Here is a 21,514-nt window from a genome sequence, read left to right as displayed (position 1 = left end):
ATTCTCATTATGAAGTGATTGATTATCTTCTTCAACTATATTTTCTGAAAATGATAAGGATGCCCTACAAAGTTTACCACTTAATATACGTGACCAAACACTCATGCACATGTAGAAAGAGAATACAAGTAATAAGAAAACAAAAGAAACAAAGTTAGATACAAGAAAAGTGAAAAGCGAAAATAAAATAAATACTATAAGTTGTATAATAATTTACCTCCTCGGCAATGGCGCCAAAAACTTGACACAACCAAAAGATTGATGTCTTCTCCCAAGTGTAAAAGTGTCGAAGTAATAAATAACCCGGTAAGACCAGGGTCAAACCACATGGAGGTTAATTGTATAAATTATAGACAACAATAATACAACAACAACAACAACTACAATAAAAATAATAATAGTAATAGTAATAGCAGTAGTAATAATAATAATAAAGAAGAAGAAGAAGTTGATGAGAACTTTGAGATGGAGTATTAATGTAAGGATTAAACAATAATAAAAACAAATGTCAAGGTTAAAGGATCCACTAATGGTATTTCAAACAAGTATAGTATAAATTCTTATTATTCAATTGGAAACCACACACAAAGAAGGTTCTAATCGGATGATTTGTCATTAATAGCTCATTATAAATTATTAACATGATCATATTAATTATCTTATTTAAGTAACACCAAATTTTTAAATATTTTCAGGGATTCATGATGCTAACTTATGTTAACAACAAATCGAGTTCCTTTCATAGCACATGTGTAGGTAATACCATACGATTGGGCTATGAGAGAGCCAAGTATTTGTTGTATCAAGTGTTATACAACACAAATCTAGATTAACCATTTAACAAGCAATGTATTAAGAATTAGTAATATAAAAAGATAAGACATGTTAATATTAAACATTAAGGTCCATGTTGAGTTTACACTATACTTATTCTTACACCATTAGTGTAACCTTTTCACCTTGACATAATAAACTTAGCTAAACATAATGAAGAAGAGAAACATAAATAAACAAAATAAGAACATAAATAAGATACAAGTTAACTAAGTAAAGGAAAGGAAATGAAAAACATAAACAAGATATTAATGAAAGCAAAACTTAAGAATTACAAAAAAAATATAAAGAGAGAGAGAGAGAAAAAGCAAGTTCTTGATCTAAACAACTAAGATGCCTAAATGCATGGCAAATGCCTCATTTTATAGGCCAAAATTTAGAACTATTGATTTGATGACTAATTGTTGAGTGGGTGACCAACTCTTGACTTGGTGAAAAAAAATTGAGGTCATTTGGACTTCTAGAACTTGAGATATAGGTTGAACATTGAATAGTGTCTGGGTTGCAGGACAGATTCGGGCTTCTATGTTGTTGCTATAATTTGAACTTGAAAATGGCATTTTTAAATCTTGGACTCCACATGAAAAGGCTTATGTTTTACTGAATCTGTCCAAAAAATTGAGGTCATTTGGACATCTAGAACTCGATATATGATCCAATTACCGAACAATGTTCTAGTTTGGACTGCACCAACATCTCTTTTATAAGTTTGATCCTCTCTTTGTCCTTTCATTTTCAATACTTAAACTCATCAATCAATCCTTTCATTTATGTTATAAGCCTGCATTCAAGATGAACATTTACCATAAATTACTAGGTATCTTATATTATTAGGAATGTTATTATAAAATATGCTTTAGTTAAAGAGTTATTAATACTTCAAGTGCAAAATGATGATATAAAACCTTGATAAAAATGCACTTTTAAGTACTAATCAGAAGTTACCACCTAGTTTTGTGGTAATTATAAACCCTAACTAGTGTTTTAGAGATTTTAGGTAAAGAGTTGGTTATGCTAAAAAAAAAGATGAAAATCAACCTAAAACATCTTATCTTAGATAAGTTGCTTCGTGATTGTTTTTAATTATAAAATATGTTTATTATGCTTATATGCTAAAGGTATGCGTAAACTAATAAATGGGTGTTTGCTTATTGAAGGTGAAAATAACTATTATGATTTAGGATATTGATTTGAAATATGACCCACTAACAAGCCAATACTCACTCTTAGAATGCAGGTGTTGAACCTGAAAAGATGATATATTAATTTAGTCTTTGACCCATATCATTTGGTTATGTTATGAAATAGGTTAAAGGCCACCACACAGATTCAATGGATCTTGTTGATGTCATGTTTACCTAGCTCTACTAACTATGATATGAAGGAACATATTGTTATTTTGAAGAAGAATAAATTATTTTTGCAATGATATTATCAATTTCTTTATGGATAATTATGTATTAGAATGATATGAAGAATCTTGATAATAATATGCTCATTAATTGTTTTTTTCAATGAAGTTTAAATTATCTATGTTATAAAAAAAACAATTAAAAAGCTCCTTGTAACATGAGATCAAATATCTTAATATATATGATCATAACTTCTCAACTCAATTTTCTGTTCAAATCAACAGATTTATTATTATTTATTAGAATATATAATTCTTGATTTATTTAAATGAACGCACATATCAACTTTTTAGTTAGCACTTAGAATTTTTGTTAATGACAGAAAAAAATGTTAATAACTCCCAAATCTTTTTGCATTAAAAAATTGATCTACTCCGATATGACAAGGAATCAAACTAGGCATATTCTAAATAAACTTTCACTAGTATCAACAGAGGAGAAAAGGTAAAAAAAAAAAAAAAGCCACTTTTGTTAGATAAGTACTCATCAAATGTATGCTATAGTGGTTGGAAACCCAATCCTTTGAATTTGAATTTATTTTAAATTGCCAAAAACATCTTTAACAAAAGTGAAGAGAAATATAAAACAAAGGACTTGCCATTTTGTTTTTGAATGAATTCAAATCTAAAGTCTCTTTTTCTTCATAACAAAAAGACTTAAGGGAATGGATGCTAATTGAGTTGTAAGGTGTTGGGTTTCCAAAACTCTTAGACGTAGTGAAAGCAATAATTTAAACTATTCTTTGAAAGATCCAAGGATCCCATTATACAATTTAGGATCGTTTAATGTTTATACAAAGATTACCTAAAGATTATATCTTCTTTTCGAGGTTTGATCAACTTATTTAAGGCTAGGTTGTAACAAACCACAAGTCATCCAATTATCTTGTCTATAATAATAATTCATACAAATCACTTACGAGAAATTTACTAAAACCCTTTTTAGGAGAGAGATATTTCTATGTCTATGAGTGCTAATTCTTTCTTTTTCTATTTTATATGTTTTTTGGTACCATATATTTTGTAACATTTGTACCGCTCATATCGTATGTTTTATAACATACTTCTCTCATAAGATATAAGGCATAACATTCTATTTATAGAAAAAACATATTATTTTAGGATAGTTTTAAAAACTTAGTCAATCAAGTCCCTACTTGATTTTTTCAGGTCTAGAATTGTGATATCCTATATCAATTACATTCTAATTCTTAATTTCTAAAACTTATATACAATCAAGTCACAATTGATTAATTATTCTAATTAAGTTTCTGACCAATAAATCTTATATGTATAACCTACTGAGCTCCTTAATGTATTAGCCCATATATAAATCACAATTATAAATAAAATAGTGATATGGATCAACCTGTGAACACTGAGGACTCATTACATGTTCCAAATGGGCTTATTAGAAGGTTCAAAATGAAGTCAATGAATGGACTGGTTGTGTAAGTTTCGGCTACTAATGAACTTAGGGATCCTTTCGAGCATCAAGAAGAGACCTTAATACATTTAATCCATGTGCAAGAGGGGTCCAATCCATTCTTATTTGGGCCATGGAGTTTTGATAATAAGGATGTGTGTTGATTGTCAAGCCATCAACAATATAACGATAAAGTATAGACATCTCATTCATAGGCTAGATGAGTTACATGGATCATGTATTTTCTCTAAAATTTATATGAAAAATAGGTACTGCTGGATTAAGATGAAAGAAGGTGATGAGTGGAAAACTACATTTAAGGCTAACTATGGTTTGTATGAATGGTTAGTCACGCCTTTTGAACTTACAATTGCACCTGGTATGTTTATGTGTTTAATGAATCATGTATTTCATGCATTTATAGGTAAGTTTGTGGTTGTGTATTTTGACGACATTTTAATCTATAGTAAAAACTTAAATGAACATCTTGATTATTTGCGTAATATACTTAGTATATTATGCAGTGAGAAATTGTATTCTAATATTAAAAAGTGTACTTTTTGCATAGATAAAATTATGTGTCTTGGTTATGTTGTAACTGCATATGATATCGAGATGTATGAGGAGAAAGGTAAGGCCATCTAGGATTAGCCTACACCAAAATCAATAAGTGAGATAAGGAGTAGTTATTTTTTTATAAGTGTTTTGTGGAAGATTTCAATATATTAGCTACACCCTTAAATGAAGTTGTTAAAAAATCAATTGGGTTTAAATAAAGGGAGGAACAAGAATAGACTTTTGGTTTTTTGAAAGAAAAATTATGTTCTGTACCTATTTTAGCTTTACTTGGTTTTACAAAAACATTTGAAATTGAATGTGATGCATCTAGAATATGAATTATTGATTATTTTAGTGAAAAGTTAAGTGGAGCAACTTTGAACTATCCCACTTATGACAAAGAACTGTATGCTTTGGTAAGAACACTTAAGACATAACAGTATTACTTGTGGCCAAAGGAGTTTGTAATCCATAGAATCATTAAAACATCTGAAAGGAAAACGTAAGTTGAATAAAAAACATGCAAAATGGGTTGAATTCATTGAGACTTTTCCTTGCATAATAAAGTATAAAAAGGTAAAGAGAACATAGTGGTTGATGCTTTTTCACTCATATATGTTCTTTTAAACATTACAAGTACTAGATTGATAAGCTTTGAATATGTGAAGGCATTGTATGCTAATGATTCTAACTTTTTCAAAATATTTAATGTATGTGGACCTTTATATTTTGGTAAGTTTTATTTGATAGATGGTTACTTGTTCAAAGAGAATTGAATATGTGTTCCTGCTACTTCTTTGCATGAATTGCTTGTCTGTGAAGCATATAAGAGTGGTTTAATAGATCATTTTGGGGTTGCAAAAACTTTGGATGTATTGCATGAACACTTCTATTAGCCAAAGATAAAAAAGGATGTACAATGAATCTATAAACAATAAAATGCTTGTAAAAAGGAAAAATCTAGAGTATAACCGCATGGAATGTATACACAATTACTTGTACCTACTGAACCTTGGACACATATCTCTATGAACTTTGTTTTAGATTTACCCATGTCAAAGAAAGGTAGAGATTATATTTTTGTTGTGATTGATAGGTTTTTTAAGATGACACATTTCATTGCATCATATAAGATTGATAATGCATCTCATACTGCAGACTTGTTTTTTAGGGAGATTGTACAGTTATATGGCATTCCTAGGAGTATAGTTTCAGATCGAGATGGTAAATTCCTTAGCTACTTTTGGAAGATTTTGTGGGGAAAGCTAGGAACTAAACTCTTATTTTCGACAACTTGTCATCCTTAAATAAATGAGAAAACTAAGGTATTGAATAGAAATTTATCCCAACTTTTGAGTGTTGTTATTCAAAAGAATCTAAAAAGTTGGGGAAAATGTTTGCCTTTTGTTGAGTTTACTTATAATAAAACTGTGTATTCGACCACTTATTTTTTTCCTTTTAAAATTGTTTATGAGTTTAATCCACCAATAACTATGGACTTAATTCATTTACCTTTGAAAGAAAGTGTAAGTTCAGATAGTGAAAAGAAGGCAAAGATGGTCAGACAACTTCATGAGAAATTTCAACTGCAAATAGAAAAAAAGATACAAGTTGAACACTTCTAAAGCAAATAAGGAGCGTAAACAAATTGTTTTCCAACCTGATGATTAGGTTTGGGTGCACATGTGTAAGGAATGATTTCCTAACCATAAGAAGTCAAAGTTGTAGCCTTGTGGTAATGGTCCATTCTAAGTTTTAAAGAGAATCAATGACAATGCCTATAAAGTTGATCTTCCAAGTGAGTATGATGTTAGTGCTACTTTTAATGTTACTGATCTTACTTTGTTTAACACAAGTTTTGATTCAATGTTGAATCCTTTTGAGGAGAGAGGGGATGATGTGGATCATGCTGTGAACACCAAGGACCATTACACGTGTCAAATGGGCCCACCACAAAGTCCAAAATAAAGGCATTGAAAGAAGCATTGAATGAACTGATTGTGCATGTTTCGGCCAAAGTTAAACTTGAGAATCCTTTAGAGCATCAAGAGGATGCCTTAGTCCATTTAATCCATATGCGAAAGAGGTTCAATCCACCCTTATTTAGACCATAGAGTTTTGATAACAAGGCTGCCAATTTTGTACTAGTTTTGGCCAACCTTGTTATGTGATGTTTCCATGTGTTTTGTGAAGTCCTAACTGGTATTGGATTTCTTATTATGTGTGAGAACATTGATTATTTCTTTTAAAGATTAGAATTTATTATTTTTATTTTAATATCTTGTTAGGTGAGGACAAAACATAGTAGAGGAAACAAAGGAATCCAAGCTTACTTAAAAAACACATAGCCAACACAGTCTCCTTGTTGTACAAAGAGAATAATTTATCAATTTAATTATGTTTTCTAATATTGAAAGGATATCAAGAGGTGGCAAAGAGGAGCATTAAAGGCAGCATCCTTTTCCTTTCAAAATAAGAACAAATACAACGTTGAGATCAAAATCTTATTCTACCTTGGAAACCAAAGGGGCGACAAGTTCTACTTTAGTTCCTAGGATTATTTGGCAACTTTATAGGCTATAAATAAGTCTTCTATCAAACCTACAATGTCTTTTTTTTTTTCTCTTCTCATGATAAATAAAAACTTGGGACTTATATGCTTTATTTTTATTTTGTTAGCTACAACCCAAGGCTTGTTTGAGCGTAATTAATACTTTGTTTTTAGTTAGGATCCAAAGCTTGTTTGGATCAGGGTTTGGGTGTATTAGTAAAGGTTTTAGGTCAGTTTTTGTATGTAAGTCAATTCAGCTCACAAGAGTACATCTATTCGGGTTAATTGTTTAGAACTATTTAAACATATGTAAGCCTAAATTTCAGCGACCATTGATGAACAATACTTCTGAACTTTTTAGCTTTAACGTGTGAGAGAACTTGCATTCTTTGGTTCTTGAACAAATTGAATTTGACTTATCAAAGATTAACTAGCTTCGTGGGGTCATTCGAATTCATTCAAATAATGCTAGTGCCTTGAGACAAGTTTTCATTATGTCACTCCTATCAAACTTCTTTCGGCTTTCCAGGATCAGATCTCAATCGTTATAGGTTGCATAACCATATGATCACGAGGTTTGCATCAAATAGGATTAAATAAACTAACTAATTTAACTTATTATTAATTTAATAAATAAACTTATATATATATTTAAATATCAAGTACAATGTTTAGTAATGTGTTATGATCCCTCAAATACCAGGAAAGTCATAAGTGGTTTGACTTAACCTTTCAGTGACTAATTTCTCATTGTAATTATTATCTCTTCATCAAGAATGTTTTGATTTAGACATTATAGAATAGAGTATGTCGGCTCTATCAAATTATTTTTGTTTTCAATATCATGGTCATTGATCATTTGGATAAGATTTGAGACTCTTTTCAAAACTCATTTCAACTTGTGTAAGGACTTTACAATTAATACTATTTGAGAAATATTAGGAACATTATATCTAATTCACTTAATGTGATAAATCCTCTCTTGATAACTTAAATTATATAGTTCATGTTATCTCCAATATATACATGTTTGTTACCCTTGATTATAACAATGTGTAGTCATGATCATAGCATAATATTCCCTATATAAGATAACTTAGTCATTTTGAGTCTAAGGATTACATACACAATTATCAAATGAGCCTCTTTATAGACACATATGATCTCTCCATATAGAATCTTCATGCAGGCCAATTCAATGTATATGTCATGTGACAAGCACTTACAAACTAGTTTCAAGTATCATTCATATAATGCTTATGAGAATAATTGTTGCCTTTCGTTAAGGAAATAACATAATATGTATTGGTCTCAACATCTCTAATTAATATATAGTCTTAATAGAGCATCAACAAGGAACATTTAAGAATAATGTTTTGATGCAATAAGAATCTTATAATTACAATAACTTTATCATTTAAAAAAATATTTTTTTCATAAGAATATTATCTTTATTCTAAATTAATTAATCAATCAAATATTAATCAAACACAAATAAATATTAAAGACAAATAAACTCTTTATCCCTTTATTAATAATAAATATGTTTTAACTTGAACAATGTCAATAACACATGTAAAATTGACTACAAGATATATACACTCCATACAAAACATACTTAATCATTTAAAATGTTAACCTATTAAAGTTAAAACCTCAACATGGATCAGAACTTTATGGTAACATGTTAGTAACCAATGCACATTCTCTTAATATAATGAATAAGCATGAACAAAAACATACAAAATTCTTACATTACATCTTTGATAGCTACTTTTATTAACAAAAACATACAAAAGAGTTGGGAATGAAATATGTATTCACATTTGTAATGTTTGAGAAATCAATGTAAGAATTTAATTCACTTAAAAAATAATTCACTGTATGCATATTAAAATTTTAAAAGAACTAAATCTCCTCTTGAAGTTGTTGTAACCCAAGAGAGAAGTTATTGTAACCCAAAAGAGAAATCATTGTGGATTATAGCAATAATATATGATGATTTCTTCTTATTTTTTTTTTATTCTTTTGTGTTTTATGTTTTTGTCCTTTAATTATTTTTTTATGTGGTCCTTTGACATTGCAATAATTTGGATTTGGGCTTTGTGAGCTATTTTGTATGCTTGCGTATAATGATCGCAAGGAGTCAAAAAAATATTTTGTTTCTCAATTAATGTTCAATTTAGAAAAATAGAATTCAATTGTATTAGTTTCGAGCAATTAGAGCTTTGAGGACCTAATTTGAGGCTTCGACAAGCATTTAGTCCTTTTAATTTCCTCCTATCAGGGACCAAGTTGCATGGGTGTGTGGGGGGGGGGTTTATATTTAATTCTTCCAGTTGTTCAACTTTTTTTTTTAATTTAATTCTTTTAAATTTGTTTTTTTTTTAAATTGACTTAATGATTTTTTTTTTGTTGAGATATAGAGATCTTGCAATATCGAGGAAAAGTTTTGGTGCTCGGTTTACCAAAATAAAACTAAATTTTGTTGATTTAGAGCAATTAGGTCTCCAGGAACCAAATTTGGTACTAAAAAAAATATGGGGGACTAAAGTTAACAAACAAGTTAAGAATGGTTAGCACATGCAAGTGAAGGATGTTACAATGCTCTAGCAGCATCATACATTAACCAAAAACCCTCTTTTGTAGTGGTTATGGAAGCCTCGTTGCATGATCTTCCACCTGAGGTGGCGCGTGGCCTTTGAATTGTGGAGGTTTGTCATCAACAACCCTTTCATTCTAATTTCCCTCCTCTCTCTCTCTCTCTCTCCCCCCTCCCTCCTCAGAATTCACGCTTCTCCATTTAAAATTCAAAGTTCTCCTCTCATTTTATAGTCATTTTAATTTTGGTCCTTATTTTTTTTATTACTAATTTTTGTTATAGGGCCTTTTGTAAAAAAAAAAAAAATCAATTTCATCCTTTAATCTAAAATTTTAAGTTGTCCTCTCATTTGGTTTTTTTTTTTTTTTAAATTTGATCATCGTTCTTTTAGTTACTATTTTTTTTCCTTTAATAAAATTGATTTTTTTTTCAATTTCATCATTTAATGCAAATTTGAAAGTTGTCCTCTTAATTTTTTTTTAAATGCAAATTTGGTCTTCATTATTTTTATTATTATTTTCTGTTTTGGATCCTTTTGTAAAATTAACTTTTTTTTTTCCCTTCAATATTAGGTTGGTTGGGAACTTAATTTCGTTGTTTTTTTTTATTGGGTGATCCTGGTCTCAAGGCTCAAGTTATGAGTTTGAAAAGCTAACCCAGATTGACATCATTCTTTTTTTAGGGTTTATTTTTTCTTATGTTGTTTTTCTTTTCAATTTCATCCTTTGATATTGGTTTTTTTTGTTCTTTTCAAATTGGACTTTATGGTATTCCTTGGTTTTCTTTATATGGAGTTATCCTGGTTTCATTATGTTGCGATGTCACAGTCGCAAAAATTAATTACTCTCACTTCAAACACAACACATAAGATAGCATAAAGCAAGCAAGGGGTCGATCCCACAAGGAAGGTTCAAGTCAGGTTTTTATGCTAGATGATATGCAATTTAGGAGGGGTTTAAACATTATCTAAGATGAAGCAAAAGAAAACAAAAAACTATCAAACGAAATTTACTAAAATCAGAAAATTATTAAGAGAACAAACCTTGGTCACAAGAACATATCCACCTACAGAAATCAGAACTGATCATGAAAATGAAACATTAATTTATATTTTGAATATTTATCTCCTCTTAACATTGGTTAGTTAAAAAATCCGTCGTATAACTAGCATTCATCATCAAACAACCACAGTGTCCGCACTAGTAATTTAATTCAATGGCAGCCTTAAAAACTAGATAAGTTGATTAATCAAGAAAACATAAATGTTTGTAGTCTATGTTTGATTTGATTGAATGTTCTCTTTAAGATTAATAACTTAGATCCGCCACAATTATTAAACTTAGATGCTTCACAAGTTTATATACCACAACTCCGATTTTAATATCAAACTTAGTAATAGATTGTGTACAATAATAATTTAGAGTCCGTTCTATCAATTAAAATAAACAATCATAGGAAAAATAAGCATAGGAGAACGAACATATTCATCATATAAACTGAAAAGAAAATATAAAGTAAATCTCACAGTTCTTGAAATACGAAGGTTTCCGTGTCCTTGTAACCAAGAAAACAAGTTTAGCTTTGCATGTTTGTTGAACAACTAATAAAAAAGATGGAGAAATGCATGATTTCGGGTTTCTTAAAGGAGGGGGGGCGTTTTTATCCTCTTGGCTGGCTACCCCCCTTCTCTTCTCTCATTCTTTTTATATCATAGAAAACTGTAGTCATTATTTTACAAAATAGTCCTCCCTTAAGTTTAAGTACTCCAATAACTATTTTCCTAAAAAAAAAAAAAGAAATAGCCTTGCATGAAATCTTCAACCTTTGACTTAAAGGAGCTAAATTGCTGAAATAAAAACTTGAATATCGGTTTAGATGCTGCAGAACATAATTTGAACTCGTTTCTTCACGAAACCTGTTTATTGGTAAAATTCAGTTGTCATCTTTGAAAAATCATATCTCCCTTATATGACAATATTTTTTTGGCTGAAATATGGAGTGTTGATAGGCCTCTGAGTCATGAATCCAACAAAATTGAGTTTGCATCAATTGGACTTCTGTAGCTTCAGATATTCAAGTCGGAATGGCCGAAGGTTAACTCTAATAGATTGCGAGATTTGACTTCGAAGGTTGCGATTTCCATGTTCTTCCTTATTTTATTTTCTTGCCTTAGATGTCTAAAAAGGTATGGATATTAGCTTTTCAATGCCACTGGAATCATTTTATTTCGATCTCTAGAGCTCACGCTCTGCACAAAACATCGACTGAAGGTCAAATCTATTAATTACCTTAAATTTATTCTTTTTTGCATCTTTCATCCAAAAATGCCTTCAAAACATAAAACAAAGAATATCAAGGCATTTTATATATAAAACATAGGCAAAACACTAGTTAAATGTAGATAAAACTATAAAATAATATAGCTCCATTACATTACCTAAGTTGCGAGTTTGATGGGTTGACTCGAGTTTTTTTTTAGGGTTTGTTTTTTTTTTTTCATTTTCCTGATTAAGAATTGGTTTGGTTTTAGAATTGAACTACATTTTTTTTTACCTTGTATTGGGTTATTCCATCTATATGATCTAGATTGCGGGATTTGTTGAGTTTACCTAAGTTTGTTGGTGCTTTTTTTTATTTTTTTGGTATGTGTTAATTGATTTGTTTTAGGATATCGAGTTTGCTAGAAATTGAATTTTGTATATATTTTTGTTATAGGAACTGATTTGTACCTCAGATTTCAACAAGGCAATGTGATTGAACTTCATAAACGAACACTGAATTCCTACCAAATCTATGTAATAATTACAATAGAATAAGATAATAGATAATGTCGTTATTGTCTTCCGAAAATTTTATGACCTCTCATAATATACCTCTGTAAACATTGCATCTACAAACAAATAAAGAATGCCAATCCTAACCAAGAAAGAGCAGTGTGAGCCAGCATAATGTCCATGTGCTAGTTCCGCAAAGCTTGCAACAGCCAAAAGAATAAATCAACCGCCTCCTTCACTTGCTACCTTGAACACAAAGCATTGAGCAGCACATGAGCCAGCATGAGGTCCACAAAATACTGGTGGCCGATTTCACCATCCCTCCACTTCATCTTAGCCGGAGCTCTGCCATAATGAACCCCATCACTGCACCGATTGTCAAAATGCCATGGAAAAGTCATATCAAAGTTATCTATCACACCAGAAACCAACCCAGCTCGCCTGAATTTATCTAATGCAACCCAATTAAATACCTCCATCTTGTTCGGATTAAATGCTAGTGATCTTGCATACCCACCAGTGGCTATTGTTGTCCGGTAAAAGATCTGTGGAACTGCTAACCCTCTCTGCTTCACCGAGTCCATGACTTCTTTCCAGAATGATGCTGCATACCCTGCTCCCTCTGAATATGCTCTAAGACTATGCCAATGCACTCCATCATGTAAACCTGAATTCATGATTATAGTGTCTGGCACTGTGTCCTCTGAGAAGTACTTCTTCAACAGATTCCTAAATCCTTCATCCATCAAGGAGTTAAATCCTTCATAATTCATTGTCTCATTCCAATGACCATTGAAAATGCTAGTAATTCTAACACTTTGAGATGCATCTTTCGGGTTTGAAAAGTTCATATCAAACCGTCTAGGAACTGATGGTATTTGAGGCAAATCCAACACAAAATTTAGCATGTTTCTTATAGTATCAACATGATTTGAATCACCCCAAAAGAAAATCCAGCGATTCTTCAAGCAATGCCAAGCAGAATCAGCTGAGAAAAGCCTAAATGAACAGTGGCTTGAATACACCCAACCATTACTCTCTAACAACCCTAAAGAACCACCACACCAAGGACTTTGGCATGGAAAATCTGGCGCCAGACAGCGGTACCGGCCGTCATTACTGATTTGGCAACCATCATTTTTAGCCTGCCTAGTCCACCTTCCTAACCAAAGATCTCTATTGAAATCAGATTTTTCACAAGTTTCAATCTTTGGCAACTGAGCACCACCCTTAACAAACTTGATTCGAAACTTACGCAATTGTTTATCAAAAGCGAATCTCCATGGTGAAAATTTAAGACCTTGAAAATGCCTATAGAGCAAAATAAGAGTAAGATTATAATCACCAGCAAAATCAGGATGAACTTGAAGCAAAATAGAGTAAGACCCATTTCCAAAATCCCTTACTAAAGGCCTTGATTTCCATGCCTCCCCTGAAAGATCAGTCTCGAAATAATCGCCACCTGAACAAACAAGATTCTTGGACTCATCCAGAGCTTGAAAACCAAATTCATGACTATCACCAGCCGTCAACTCAATCAAATCTTTACCATCCAGTCCAGGAATCACAATCTCCACCGTACGTGACTCTCTACAAGGCTCCCCTTCAGGAGCTAGCCACCTTGAAAGAAGGTTTTCCGTCAAGTTTGGCTCCAGTTCAGTCGACACCCACTTCACACTACCATCTGATCCATTCCTTCGTGAGGCTAAATTCTCCAAAACTCCATCTGAATAATTCTGAGCAAAAGAAACATTCTCGTCGTTGCTGAGTACTATGTTAGAACTAGGTGGGACCCTGGTATCAATGTCGTTGTTCTCTTGGGCTAATGGGTTATTGGAGGTGCCATTTTTTGTGACCGTAGAGAAATTCTGAAGGGTTTCTTGTTGCTGGGTTAGATTTGTGAGAGGGTGTTGTGTGTGAGGTTTCTTGTCGCTGCTCTCTTGGGCTAATGGGGTATTGGTGGTGCCATTTTTTGTGATTGCAGAGAAATTTCGAAGGGTTTCTTGTTGCTGGGTTCGATTTGTGAGAGGGTGTTGTGTGTGAGGTTTCTTGTCGCTGCTCTCTTGGGCTAATGGGGTATTGGTGGTGCCATCTTTTGTGATTGCAGAGAAATTTCGAAGGGTTTCTTGTTGCTGGGTTAGATTTGTGAGAGGGTGTTGCGTGTGAGGTTTCATGGTCGAATATTGCTTCGTGGACCTTCTTGATTCGACCATGCTTCTAATGGTGCCCCCATCTATGCTCCCAATAACCACCATACCAAGGAAAACAATAGCTGCTAGTACATGAAGACGCCATTGGAGCACAAAGTTTGAACGGTGAAAAATCCATGACTGGCTCTCTCCTTTTTCAGGCATATCTGCTAAGAAACAACACAACGAAAGTAGACCAGTAAATATTCTTGGAGAATAATTTGACGACAGCGAGATTATGGCACTCCAAAAAAGTTATAATCTTTTTTAGTATATCCCTCTTGAAACAAAAACCCTCGATTTTCTCGACAAAATAAACAGGAGAAGGGTTTTCTTACTGTTACAAACCCTTTGGGAAGCTAAAATTTTCTCTCTGGAACAAAAAGTAAGGTAATGTAGTTTATTAGTAGTTGCACGACAGTGGTGTACCCATTTAATACTTGTGGTGTATATCTATCGTTCTCCGGTTTTCAAATATCAAGAAGAGCTTTTCTATTCAAGAAAGAAGAAGGAAACACACAAAACAGTTTTCTTCTTGTTGTTAACTCGACTTTGCAGCTTCATGTCGGGTCTATATCGAAATACGTTGTTATAATTATTTTTTTAAAATATTTTTTATATTAAATGTATTAAAATAAAATTTTTTAATTTTTTAAAAATTATTTTTAAAATTAATACATCAAAAAATCTAAAATATATTAAAATACAATTTGCTTTTACAAGAAAACATATAACGATTAATCTCTCTTGGTTCGTTAATACAGTTTTGAGTGTCGAAATATATTTCTTACTAGAGGTTTCCTTGTTGACTTGTATTATGATAGAACATGTTTGTAGATACTTGAATGAAACTTATTAAATTTATTCGAATATAAATATTTATTTATGATGAAAAAATTAATTTTGTTTAATGTACAAATTAATTCAAAACTTTTATTTATTATTAAATTAAAAAATATATTTTAATTACATCACATGACATCTCGTGAATTATATATAAAAATAAATAAATCACCTTCTAATTTTATAATAATAATGATTTGGTTTTATTCTTAAATAGTTTAAAAGATCACCACTCACATAAGTAGCATTCGATGAGTTCATGTTTACCCCCACCCAATTTTGCGAACTATAATGACAAGGAACACATTGCAAAACGCAAATATTAAAAAAAATCAATCACAAATAATCCAATCTATCCAGAAGATCAATCATACACAGACAAATATACATTGAAAAAATCAATAGCATGTGGGTAAAATACGCGTCTACACAATCAATTGTCAATAAACATACTATAAATTATTCAAACACAAATAAATCAATGTGTTAAGGTTTGAAATCAACCTTAAGAGTTGTTAGAGATGGTCGGATGCTGAAGACTAGGTATTTTCTTTCTTTTCATTTCTTTATTTTTTTCGATCAGTTCTCTTTTTCCAGTTTTTTTTCCTATATTTTTCTATTGTTTTTTTTTTTTTGGGTGCATTATGTAGGGAGCTCTTTATCTCTTTTGTATGGGGTTTTTATATATGTGGCCTCCTCTCATAATAGGAAAATCAAATACTGCAAATTTTTATTTTAGTTCCTAATTGATTTAGAAACTTTTTTTTCTCTTTTTTTTTTTTTACAATTTTCCAATATCAACTTGATTTCTTCTTATTATTTTTTTCTTATTGATATGGTCTTTTATTATATTTTTTTAGTCATCTCGGTCCCTTTACTTTCTTGCCTCTCGTTTAATTCTCTAAACTTTAATATTTTGTATTTTGTTATATTTTTTATTATTATCTTTCTATCTTGTCAAATAACATAAGATAAAATAAATGAAAATGCTAAAAATTACAAAATGATGAAAATTAATTGAATTTCATTGAGAATTTATATTTTTTAAAAATATATTTTAAAAATAAATAAAAGAGTCAATGGTAAAAAAAATAATTTATGATAGTTATTATATGTTTACAATACTTATAGTACAAAGATATTAAAAAAAATCATTTTTCTTTGACACTATATAATAAGTTTGAAGAACAAAATAGCATAGGGAAATCTAAATAGGTTTCAATTTTTAGTTGAATAGTCTCAACATGATATTTAGGAATATATCAAAATTGTTTGGTAATTAATCTCAAAACAAAATTTAAACGGTTTTAAATTGTTATGTGATATATCTTGATATACAATTTAAAATACATTAAAATTATTAAACGACTAGCTTCAACATGAAATTTAAATGTTTTAAAATTACTAGGTGATCAACCTTAACATGAAATTTAAAATAGATCAAAATTGTTAAGTAATCAAATTGACATGAAATTTAAAATGGATTCAAATTATTAGGTGATCAACCTCAATATAAAATTTAAAATTAAATTAAAATTGTTAAGTGACCAACCGTAATAAAAATATTTTAAATTGATGCTCAAAAGGAAAATATAATTGGATTAATGAGTTTCATTTTAAAATAAAAATATCATTAGATTAATGAGTTTTTGCTTTAAAATAAAAATGCTAAGATTAATCTTTACTTATCATCTAACATGTTTTTGTTAAATTTCTTGATTTTTTGAGTTTAATTCTCAAGAGTATTTTAAATTTCATAATTAATTGGATTGGTGTGAGGCATATTTTTAAAATCGTTCAAGGAACAGGTTTAATTTAATTTAATTTATTATTCATTATTTTACACTTGCTCGCATATTGCCTTAAAGTAAAGTAAAGAAAATATGCATAAATACTAAAAAAAAAACCTCAAGAGCTTCATAAAATGACTGAATAGATATAGAGTTATTTTAATATTTTTTATTGACCATAATGCCCTTGATGTGTTGCGGGGATCTCCGTGAATAGAACAGCTACCGACAAGGGCGTCTTTGATCGGGTCGTATGGGAGGGGGGTGGGGATCGTCGGCGGGGGCATTAATGTCATTTAGGATGGTGGTATTAAATTGCTAGGCATAGTGGGGGATAGCTGGTGTCACGTGAGTTAGCTTTTGAGAACGGGTCCACTCATGGCATCCCATGAGAAATGAAAATTACCTTTTTCTCTTTTTTATTCTCATAATTTTTCTTTTTAGGGAATCAGAAAAAAAAAAAAAGGAGAGTTTTAAAAATACGGGTGACAAAAGAACCTATAAAAGGAGTATTATTTTTTAGAAATAATTTCTTTTTTTAATGTATTGGCAATTATTAGGAAGACAATCTTCGAATCACCATTATTATTTTTATTTAATTTGTATAAATATATCAGATCAATACATAAAAAAAATGTGTTATTTATATAAAAAATAGAATTCCAAACATCAAAACTAAATAAATCTCCTTCTATTGACTTGGATCAATTTATTTAAACTTAATCTGGTTTGTCAAATTAACTTGGTGACTTGTCGTCTCAGCTCATGATTCTAGTTGGGTTTTAAATTAAACTGAATAAAAATTAACCAGATGATCAAAATCTAGTTTAATTTTTTTAAAAAAATATTATTTTAATTTTTTATAAACAAATTTTAAACCAATACTATTTTAAATTAATCTAAATGAATTTAAGTTAATTTTTTTAATTTATAACTCGGAGTATTGGTGCATGTCATGTGGCAAGCAGAATTTAATGACTTTGCTTAAAGCATATTTGACATGATAATACTAAGTACATTCTTAATCAAATTTTAAGTAGCATACAGTTTGTTTTTAGTATTTTAATGGCTATTATTTTTTAAAATATATTAATTTAAAAACGAATAATACAAAGATAAATTGCACCAAGCTTACGTTTGCAAACACCCCCAACAAAATTAAATCTACTTAAAAAAAAATAAAAAAACATCATTTAAAAATTGTTTAACAGTATAATTATAGTTGTTTTTCAAATAATATTTCGTGTTAAAATATATATAAATAGTTTTTTTATTTTTTTAAAATTATTTTTAACATCAGCATATTAATATAATTTAAAAATATTAAAAATATATTAATTTAAAATAAATAATTTTTTTTTAATTTTTTTAAAAACATTTTAATACATTCCTTATTCCCCATAAACGGTGCTATGGTAATGTATGCCAGTTATTCCACCGCCAGGGGCGCCTGACAAACGGTGCCAAGACAGCCCACAATGCCAATAATTTGTGGTGTCTCCATTTATTATTTTGCTTTAATGCTGACAGGGATGCTATAACTGTGGGACGTACACGTTTCAATAGAGACAAACGAGAGGGCCTATCAGTGTCAGCTCCATGTGCTGTGCACCACTACTGCAGTCGCTCTCAATTATATTATGAATTTTATCAATTAAGTCACAACCTAACGCAATATAAAAAAAAAAACAAACACAAAATTACAAAGATTTCAAAAGAAAAAAAAAAGACGATATAAGAAAATAATAAAAATAGAAATCCCAAAAAAATTAGGAAAAACAAGATAATTATTTTTGGTTTTTGTAAATTCAAGTCCAACTGCGTATATTTTTGCACTAAATGGTGTGGATTTCAGGGAGATCTGGCCTTAATGGAGTTTTAGCATTTTTTTGTTAAATACACTAAAATAATGTCAATTCGAAGGACAAAAACATTGGCATAAAGACCTGATTGAGAGAGTTCTAAAACATTTGGCATCAGATTGATGTATTTTACAGGTTTAAGATTGAATTAAAGATGAATATATAGGTTTAGAACTAAATTAGGTTTTTTTCTTCTTGAAAGAAGAGGGAATCTAACATCAGCTGAGCTGCTTTTTGGCTTTTCCGAAATCTTTTTCATGCTGCATTTTGCATAAAAGAACAACATTGCTGGGAAGAAAGAGAAGAAGAAGAAGAAGAAATAGCGCGTTAGGACCTTTAACTTTGATGACAAAGGAGCTTTCGGCGTTTCCCAAAAAAATATATATTTTTTTTATTTTAAAACTATATTTTTATATATTTTAAAATTGTTTTGAATGTATTAATCTTAAAAATAATTTTAAAAAAAATAAAAAAATATTTTAATATATTTCAGCATGAAAAATATTTTTAAAAAACAATTACAATCACATTCTTAAATAAAAAATATTTTATTCTTGTACAAATAAAATATATTTTTATAATAAAAACCTTAATATTTTTTTATCAAAATAAAAAAACTCCAATATCAAATGGGATGATAAGAGACTGATCACATCAGACTTCACAGGTCAACAAGGCGATGATATGTCACATGTCTTTAAGTAGTTGCAGGTCATGTTAGAACAAAAACAAACATATGGCTACAGTTTTTCGAGCAACTAATACCATAACATTGAAAGCAAACCAATCCATCACGAAAATTACAACACCGCATAACACTATTGGAGGCAGATAAAAGTCTATTTCTTTTTATATTTTAAAAATGTTTTTTTTTAGAATTATTTTTTTATTTTTTATTTTTTTTAAATATATTAAGCAAACTTTAAAGCCAAGAGAGGATCTGTGCTGGTATTGGATCATCTCTCTCCCTGTCATTGGTGATGTAACTTTTGCACCGCGTTCAAAAGAGATTTTTCAAGGCGTTAATTAATACCAAAACCATAAAAAAATAAAAAAAAAAACAATTTTTTTTTTTGACAGAACAACCTCACTTGAAAAAGATTTGATAAAATATTATATTTTTATTTTATTGTATTTTTAAAACATAATATTTACTAAATATTATTATTTTTAAGCATGATAAGATAATTATCACATTTTATAATAATGATATTAAAACATATCATGCTTTTTAAAACATGACAACTTTACATGTAAGCTCATTGTGAATCTCCTAACTCAACCAGCTAACTAGTTGATTAAGTTATATAAAACCATAATTTCATGAACATTTTCTTTCAAATATATTTTATACATCAAAACATATATTTATATCTAAGTTGTAGACTAAAAAAATAGACTTCAATTAAAATCTCAAAAAATTTGTTTACACATTAGCTGTCCTTGTTTTTCAATGTTAATAATATAGTTACTTTGTCCTTGTTTTTTAGTGTTAACTAGAAACATGACCTGCGCTATGCTACGGGTCAATTTTTTTATATAAAAAAATATTCAAAAAAGTTAAAATTTAAGAGTGTTAGGTTTTTTCTATAAAGTTATATTTAAGAGTATTAGGTCTATCTGTTACTCTTGATATAAAAGTTATATTTATAATATTAATAATAATATTAAACTTGCACGACCTAAATTTAAATGAGTTTGGTCGCAAAATCAAACTCAGAGCCTTTGATATGAGTGTGATAATTAAAAAAGAAAAAAATTTTAATATTACATAATAAAATAAAAAAAATGATTAATTGAAAAAAAAAACAATAATACAAAGCATTATTCCGATGAATAGTGCTTTGCAAGGAGGGCCACAATAAAATCCCCTCATGAGATCACAATAATTTAATGACCAGTAAACAAAACAAATCATAAAGTTTAATTCTTAATCAAATTGATATTAAAAAATAAAATTGATAGAAAAAAACTACTTAAGAAAAAGAAAAAAAATTAATCAACTGGTTTAACCCATTAAACCTGGGATTCATGTCATAAAATTGGAAGAAAAAAAATTGTTGTCTTTTAGTTATAGTTAATTACAATATTTAAAGATAAAATTGAAAGAAAAAACTAATAAAAAAAAAGAAAAAAAATATGAATCAACTGGGTTAGTGCACCAAATCAGGTTAACCCGTCAAACCTGAGATTTGTGTCATAAGAGTATGAAAACTAAATAGAAAAAAATTAATATTAATAAATTAAAATGAACAAAAAAAAGATTAATTAAAAAGAAAAAAAAGGAAAAAAACCTACAAGAAGAAAAAAACTAATGAAGAAAAAGAAAAAGAAAATCTGAATTAACTGGGTTAACCCGTCAAACCAGGTTAATCTATTAAACCTGAGATTCATGTCATGAAAGTTTGATAACTAAATATATATATATATATATATATATATATATATATATATAAAACTTAATATTAACAAACTAAATTTTAAAAAAAAAAGCAAAAAGAAAAAAAAATATACTAAACAAAAAAAATATTAATTTTTTTTAAAAAAAGCCTACATGAAGAAAAAAACTAATGAAGAAAAAGAAAAAAAATCTGAATTATCTGGGTTAACCTTTCAAACCAGGTTAACCCGTCAAATCTGGGATTCATGTCATGAAAGTTTGATAACTAAATAG

At 29.5% G+C, this 21,514-nt stretch overlaps 1 protein-coding gene across 5 annotated transcripts; it reads right to left on the bottom strand.

Annotated features, from left to right (window-relative positions):
* Nucleotides 1–12,117: 12,117 nt before the first annotated feature.
* Nucleotides 12,118–14,901, bottom strand: LOC118061138 (uncharacterized). Of its 5 annotated transcripts, none has more exons than XM_035074537.2 (2): nt 14,684–14,901; nt 12,118–14,515 (listed from the first exon to the last, which is right to left on the bottom strand). In XM_035074537.2, exon 2 carries the CDS (start codon nt 14,508–14,510, stop codon nt 12,399–12,401), a length of 2,112 nt encoding a protein of 703 aa, XP_034930428.1. In that variant the 5' UTR covers nt 14,511–14,515; nt 14,684–14,901; the 3' UTR covers nt 12,118–12,398. The 5 variants fall into 5 exon arrangements, with proteins under 5 accessions (XP_034930428.1, XP_034930427.1, XP_034930429.1 ...); XM_035074536.2 differs by having other exon boundaries at nt 12,118–14,512; XM_035074538.2 differs by having other exon boundaries at nt 12,118–14,512; nt 14,694–14,901.
* Nucleotides 14,902–21,514: the final 6,613 nt, after the last annotated feature.

This window comes from Populus alba, chromosome 8 (genome assembly GCF_005239225.2).
Source record: "Populus alba chromosome 8, ASM523922v2, whole genome shotgun sequence".
In the NCBI taxonomy this organism is placed as follows: Eukaryota; Viridiplantae; Streptophyta; class Magnoliopsida; order Malpighiales; family Salicaceae; genus Populus; species Populus alba.
Note: the sequence above shows the minus strand (reverse complement) of the source record. Positions and strands in the feature narration are given on the sequence as shown.